This window comes from Dreissena polymorpha, chromosome 11 (genome assembly GCF_020536995.1).
Source record: "Dreissena polymorpha isolate Duluth1 chromosome 11, UMN_Dpol_1.0, whole genome shotgun sequence".
Lineage (NCBI taxonomy): Eukaryota > Metazoa > Mollusca > Bivalvia > Myida > Dreissenidae > Dreissena > Dreissena polymorpha.
The window spans coordinates 58,004,372-58,012,282 of record NC_068365.1 but is presented as its reverse complement, the minus strand read 5'-3'; the positions used below and the strand labels follow the sequence as shown (position 1 = coordinate 58,012,282).

The 7,911-nt window shown below is 39.4% G+C and overlaps 1 protein-coding gene across 1 annotated transcript; it reads left to right on the top strand.

Moving 5' to 3' along the window:
* Nucleotides 1–998: 998 nt before the first annotated feature.
* On the top strand, nucleotides 999–7,632 carry LOC127851016 (tubulin alpha-1C chain). Its single transcript, XM_052384443.1, has 5 exons — nucleotides 999–1,433; nucleotides 2,904–3,126; nucleotides 5,095–5,708; nucleotides 6,170–6,290; nucleotides 6,692–7,632. The coding sequence occupies exons 1-5, from the start codon at nucleotides 1,431–1,433 to the stop codon at nucleotides 7,093–7,095; spliced, it is 1,365 nt and encodes a 454-aa protein (XP_052240403.1). The 5' UTR covers nucleotides 999–1,430; the 3' UTR covers nucleotides 7,096–7,632.
* The last annotated feature ends 279 nt before the right edge of the window (nucleotides 7,633–7,911 follow it).

The following is a 7,911-nucleotide window of genomic DNA, read 5'->3' as shown; positions in this document are numbered from 1 at the left end:
CACCCAGTCACTTCACTTGCAAATGTCTTTCTCTAGTTCGAACAACTTTGCCTCACAATTCTTTGGTGCCACTTTCAACATTCAAAATGTTAATGTATATAATTAGCTTAAATCCAAGTAATCTTTGTTATTTTGTCACGAAATAACCACATATTATAACAAAGAAGGAAATATTGTGCACCTCGTGATCGACTCGATAGTTTGATATCGAAAGTGAATTGTGTGTGGTGTTAGGCTACGTTGTAAACAAATGTAGTTCCTTGTATATAACAACTTAATGCCATATTGATATCATAAAACTTAAAGATTTGCAATTCAATATGATTAAAATTGTAATAAATAACGCTCGACACTTTGTTACAGAACGATATTCTGATTAAAAAAAAATGATTATTTGATCAGCGGTTATTTTTGGAACGCGGAGTAATACACTGACCTTGGTTACACTACAGTCATTATCAAAGTACGACAAACACTCATGAAAACTTATTTTGTTTAAATAAAAATAGTTTACTGAATAAAAAGTGGGATAAATAGAATAATAGGTTAGTGTTGATTATAGATCAGGTTTATCATGCTCGGCACGAAAACGAAAAAGCACTCGCCAAGGCTCGTGCTTTTTGTTTTCTAAGCCTCGCATGATAAACCTGATCTATAATCAACACTAACCTATTATTCTCTATGTAGTGTTATGAATCAGATACCATTGGGTGTGTTAAACCATACTGGACAAGGGCTTACTGTATACTCCTAAAAAGATGGATCATTGTTACTTCAATTAATGTGCTTCAACTTCTAATACAGACTCTTCTAGTACATATAACTTGGGCTCCACTGGGATATCAGTTATGTTTCTTCTGTACCTCTTTCTAAACGTGTGTATTATCCCGAATTAGACAAAAAAAACAACGCTGAATTTTTTAGCTACGATAACCGGCTTGCAAGGTGCACATTTCAGTGTGGCCATAACGCTCGATACTGAGTAACAGAGATTACAGGTAGTGTGTATATAAGTATATATTACTACTGTTTCTACTATTATTATAATTATTATGATTACTACATTATAAATACAGGACTTGTGAAAATAGTGCAATTTGTGTTACAATCATCTTTCACAACACAATTTTTAAGATAAACACATTATTAAATAGGTTGTCGCCGCATTAGAAAGGTCAATGCAAAGAATTAGGAGTTTGAATGAGTTTTAAGAGGTTGAAACACATAAACTGAAGAACAACAACGAACCGCATGCTTCGTTCTAAGCTACGCCAAAGAACTATTGACATCGATCGCCATAGCAACACGTCGCGCGCTGCTATAAACGGCTTCGTATCAGTCGCAGACGACATCACAGAGACTTCGTCTGCTTCAGCGTCCGCAACATCATCATATCGCGTGGATAACTGAATTCACCGCCCGGCTTCAAAATGGTAGGTCTTTTATTGTATACGATTCTTTTTTTTGCATCAAATACAATAAAATACAAGTATGTGCTTTGGAATTAGTTAAAATATTGGTTCTAACGAAGTATTCAATGAGTATGTAGAGATAATGTCATATGTGAGTTGGAGAGAAACACTTTGAAAATAATATACGTCGTGTTGTTTTTTTTCGACTATACTTGTGTTTATTTCGTTTTGAACGCATCGGATGTTGAAATATTTAATTGATATTTTCTGTATCATTGTGTTTGCCATAAGTAGAATGTTGCTACTGCATTTTCCTGATATTGTAACTTACGGTAAATAACCTTTCATGTGCGACCATTAATTGAGCTTAAGATAGTCCTATGTCGTAACTAATATGCGTTATGCAGTCACGACGAAAGGGGTGATTTACTTATATTTTTATGGGATGATTCGATGCCATTTTTATGGATAAATTCACTTATATTTTGCAGCTGATTTCTCTGATAAATATTTCATTAATTCATGTGGACATCACTAACACGTGTGCCATATTGGGCTCTAATACGTTCATACTACCGATAATGACTTACTGAAATACTTGCACTACGAAACGAATATTCTTTAAAGCTTAGATCCACCAATATCTGAATGTTTCCCCATATTTCATAAGTCGTCTTTGTTTTGCATCAAGAAACACATCAAATTATACGATATTGACGTAATCGAAGCTGGGCAGTATGTTGTTGTTATCGACGCTGCAACTGTCGTAGGAGTGTGCGCTGAGTCATCGTCTGCGAGTCATCGTCTGCTTCAAGACTCATTGATTTGTCTGTAGCGTGCAACTATAAAATGAGTCGTGTTCTGAAAAAAACGGGGCGTTATGCATGTGCGTAAAGTGTCGTCCCAAATTAGTCTGTGCAGTCCGCACAGGCTAACTCAGGGACGACACTTTCCGCCTAAATTAGATTTTTGCTAAGAAGAGACTTCATTTAAACGAAAAATGTCATAAAAGCGGAAAGTGTCGTCCTTGATTACCCTGATTAGCACAGGCTAATCTGGGACGACACTTTACGCATCTGCATTATGCCCAGTTTTCTCAGAACACGGCCCATTGATTTGTCTTTAGCGTACAACTATGAAATGCACGCCTGAGAACAATGGTATCTTTCATGTTTGCCTTCACACGGTTTTAGAATTGTGATACGAAGTTTGTATTTTCTGTCAGCACAAACAATTTTGGTCGGTCGAATTAGTGGAAACAAACTTGTTTATCTTTCTCCTTATACTAGTTGCTTGTGGTCTGCTTTAATCAAATGTCTAAATACATGTATTTCAATATTCAAATTATTGTATTCCCCTTCTACGTGAATATCTTAAGGGTTTCCATATCAAACCGATCAACTCCTTGTGTAATACATACCCCGGTGCATCATAAACATACCTGAAAAAAACATTTATTGAACATAATATCAATCTTAATCTGGTTTCCAGCGCGAATGTATTTCCGTCCACGTGGGTCAAGCCGGTGTGCAGATGGGCAATGCATGCTGGGAGCTGTACTGCTTGGAGCACGGCATCCAGCCGGACGGCCAGATGCCCAGCGACAAGACTATTGGAGGCGGTGACGACTCCTTTAACACCTTCTTCAGCGAGACCGGCGCCGGCAAGCACGTGCCTCGTGCGGTTTTCATTGACCTCGAGCCGACCGTCGTCGGTAAGTTGTGCGAAAAATTTGAAACGTCGGTAAGTTAGGCGTAAAACTTGTGACGTCGGTAGGGAAGGCGTTAAAATTGCGACGTCGGTAAGTAAGGCGTTACACATGTGACGTCGGTAGGGTAGGCGTTGACATTGCGACGTCGGTAAATTAGGCGTAAAAAAATACGACGTCCGTACGTATGGCGTAAAAAAAATGTGACGATCGTAGGTAATGCATTAACGTGCGTCACCGGTTAATTGGGCGTTAAAACGTTAGACTTTAAAAAGTCCGTTTCGGTAAGTTACGAATTAAAATATAGTGTTCGTTTAGTTTTTCATTTCTACGCAGTTTTCTTTCAACGTGCATGTATTAAAATCACTATTTTGTATCTCATTGCGTATCTTACTCACTTAGTTTTCGATAGAAAATTGAAGTTATATTGTACCATTAATATCAAAAGGGCAAATGTCATTTGCCTATCATGGCTTTCGATGAAGATATCGAAACAAGTTGACCGCAAATTGTCTTCGGTATCCTGCGAGATGGAGTGTACTTCGTTTGTTCTTGAACCAAATATATTAACATACTTGTATATAAATGTATATATCATGATTTTCCGTGAGTATATCAATGCGGGGAACATAAGGGAATAGCAATTATAATATGACATGAAATATATTTGAGACTGTAATGCAATCGATATTAATGTTAAAGTTAACAACATAGCATGTAAATACAACGCTGTGTTTATTATAAATTATTACTATCTATTGATTTGGACAGTTGAGTGTCGAACTGTTGTATCTGCTCATCATTCATATTTGAGATACGATATTTGAGATACGATAGTTTTACGCTCAACATTCGATTATCAAATACATTTTCAATTGGGCCAATAAGAACTAGAATGTTTTTCTTGGGCTACTGGCAGAAACTGTTCCAACATTAGAAAGCAACGCCGAAATCATGTGTCGTTAGTTACCAAGGCGTAAAAAGTTTTTTGTCAGTAAGTTAGGCGTAAATAACATGTTTTATTTTGTTACATGACTGCATAAGTGTAGATATTAGTAGGAAGGTAAAGACCTCTGGTATATTTGGTGAATGTTCGATTCGGAAGCTCTCAAACGGACTAAACATCTCAAACCTATCAGTGATGCCATAGAATTTTGGTTTTAAGTGAAATAAAAAAACATTTATGCTTAATTGATAACTTAGTTCAGTACTACGGGAGTGAGAATGTATCCTTTTGTATTAACATATTAACTGTAAACACAAACCGTAAATATATTTTAAGAAAACTTGTTAAAAAGCTGTTAAAAGGCCACCAAAAAACCTAGTCATTGGAATTGTTTAATGCCATGCCATTTACTAATCAGGAATGAGATTTTTATGATTTACGTATGTTTGTCAAAAGCGTGTTAAATTGTGAACGGTTTTCGTGGATGTTGTTCTAAAGACCGCCTATGCGTTCGGCTTAGCAAATGATCCATTTAAAATATTTACGTTCATTCATATAGAAACCATCTATTATTCAGCAATAGACTTGGACAATTAGGCCTTCGCACGGTATCAGCCTCTTACAAAGCCATCAAATATTAATGTTAAACTTTCAACAGACCTGTAAGAAGAGTTTACCAGTGTCACCAGGACAAAGTATATTCAATTATTCATAGTCCAATTTCGTAGCCATGTCTACATCATTGTCCCATATGTGGTGATGGTAGGTTTGAGTGTATAAGTACACGCAACGACGTTCGATTTAAATTTAAATAAGTACACAAGCAAAACTTTCATTAATTTGTTCATTAAAAACTCACTGAACTCATTTGAGTACAAAAATTTTATTACGTTAATGATGATGATGATGATGATGATGATGATGATGATGATGATGATGATGATGATGATGATGATGATGATGATGATCCTAATCTGGAACTGTCTGTGGTTTTGTCATAAATTTATTCCACGATATTCCTCTTCCAGATGAAGTGCGTACCGGAACTTACCGGCAGCTGTTCCACCCCGAACAGCTGATCACCGGCAAGGAAGACGCCGCCAACAACTATGCAAGGGGTCACTACACCATCGGCAAGGAGATTGTGGACCTCGTGCTCGACCGGATCCGAAAACTGGCCGACCAATGCACCGGTCTCCAGGGATTCCTGATCTTTCACTCTTTTGGCGGAGGCACCGGGAGCGGCTTCACGTCGCTGCTCATGGAGCGCCTGAGCGTCGATTACGGCAAGAAGTCAAAATTGGAGTTTTCGGTGTATCCGGCGCCCCAGATCTCGACCGCCGTCGTGGAGCCTTACAACTCTATCCTTACCACCCACACCACCCTGGAGCACTCCGACTGCGCCTTCATGGTCGACAACGAGGCCATCTACGACATCTGCCGCCGCAACCTGGACATTGAACGTCCGACGTACACCAACCTGAACCGTCTGATCGGCCAGATCGTTTCCTCAATCACCGCCTCACTCCGCTTCGACGGCGCCTTGAATGTAGACTTGACTGAGTTCCAGACCAACTTGGTGCCGTACCCACGCATCCACTTCCCCCTCGCTACTTATGCGCCCGTCATATCAGCAGAAAAGGTCTGGTCGTTGAAACACTCATATCAAACCATGTTTCTAACTCCACAATTATATGTGCAACTTTTATATTAGCAATAGGGTTTGTGGCATTTGTGGAACGTTCGTACCAAATTAGTATGGTTATTATATTTTTCCGATACTTATTTAACAAATGATAGATTTCTATTTCTTTATCCGATCGTACCTCTGCCATTTAAAACGTTTGTGCTTCGTTTCCACGAATACACAAATATACGGTAGCATAAACTGATTGTTACCGGTCATTACTCGAAAACGCTTTGTGTTCTTATCCTTGAGGCCGTTTCAAACGGCTGTCGTGAGTGAGTAAGGACTAGTAAGCCATTTGTTATGTTCTCACAAATTAACATTGACGTTTCAAAAAAAATGTATGCAGCTGTCGTCGAATCGTAACCGAGTAACGGCCAACTAAGTCTATTGAAACGCCCTTGTTTCTCACGCAGGCGTACCACGAGCAGCTGACTGTGGCCGAGATCACGAACGCCTGCTTCGAGCCGGCCAACCAGATGGTGAAGTGCGACCCACGTCACGGAAAGTACATGGCCTGCTGCATGCTCTACAGAGGTACGTGCGACGTAGTTTTTTTAACCTATTTATGTAAGCTCAATTGCATCGAAAGGCTACAGCTTTTTGAAACGCTCTCGAATCTGTTTCGTGGGAAGAATCAGAAAATGTATATTTGGGGAAATCTGAAAAACGTTCGAACATGGATGATCGAACCCATGACCCCCGCTCGCTAGGCGTACACCATAGCCACTACGCAGGGACTACTGCGTATTGACTTAGTTAAAAACAAAAGAATTAAATGTCCAATATCTACATTTAAAATATATTTACTAGATTGTTTTCAACCCTAAAGTAGTTTATTTTAAATCCAAAAGTAGTTTTTTTCGGTGATTTAACTTTGCTTTTTATGATCCGATACGTGTTTACATGTTTTAACGATACCGTGTCTCTGCCGTCAGGTGATGTCGTCCCAAAGGACGTAAACGCCGCCATCGCCACCATCAAGACCAAGAGGACCATCCAGTTCGTCGATTGGTGCCCGACCGGCTTCAAAGTGGGCATCAACTACCAGCCGCCCACCGTAGTTCCCGGCGGCGACCTGGCCAAGGTGCAGCGCGCCGTTTGCATGCTGAGCAACACGACCGCCATCGCCGAAGCCTGGGCCCGGCTTGACCACAAGTTTGACCTAATGTACGCCAAGCGAGCGTTCGTCCACTGGTACGTCGGCGAGGGCATGGAGGAAGGGGAGTTCTCGGAGGCTCGCGAGGACCTCGCGGCGCTCGAGAAGGACTACGAGGAGGTCGGCGTCGACTCGGCGGAGGGCGAGGACGGAGCGGAAGAGCAGGAGGACGAGGAGTACTAGAATCAATACGTCGTCTGCGACCACTGTGACCAATATTTGTAATTCAGCTCAATCACGCCTATCTTCTGCTGTGCTATTTGGCTTTTCTTCCGTCGACCTTGCTCACATTCACTGTGCCTCTAGCCTAACGAACAGTTTTAAGTTCAAACTATGGTAAAAATTAAACGTCATATTACAAGAAATCAGTGCCCATATGTAACAAGCAAACAAGCAGTATTATTGGACAAATTGTAGAGACTTGTTGATTTAATGAGAAAAAGTTAGTTTGAGATTTGGGACTTTCTTATGTATAAATGGAGCAAGTGCGACAACTCGAGTTCTTAAAATCATACGCATAGCTAAGTATTTTACCATTTGATGGTTTTCAACGGGTTCCAACTGCTCATGCTATTGCAATATTTTACAACTGCATTACATAAATGGACTTTTAATAGTAAACAAGTTGTATTGACCATTTTTATACTCTTAAACATATACACTCTATATATGCATACCGGTAATTTGTAATAAACGCTATAAAAAGCATCACGCTTATAATACGTTTGTTATGTGTTTTTAACCAGAATGACGGAAATTTAAGAAAATATTGATATACAATCTAGATGTATAGGATAAAAAGGCTACAGGATTATCGCCCTATTCAAAAGCAAGAAATAAAACAAGGATGTATAATAATATATCTGGTATAAATGCGCAACAAACATATTAATGAAGGCGATATTATGATATTAATCATAGTTGCCAATGATTAAGAAGACTTCGACAGTTAACAATAAGAAAGATATGGCAAAATAGCTCAGTGCGCAAGTCCTCATG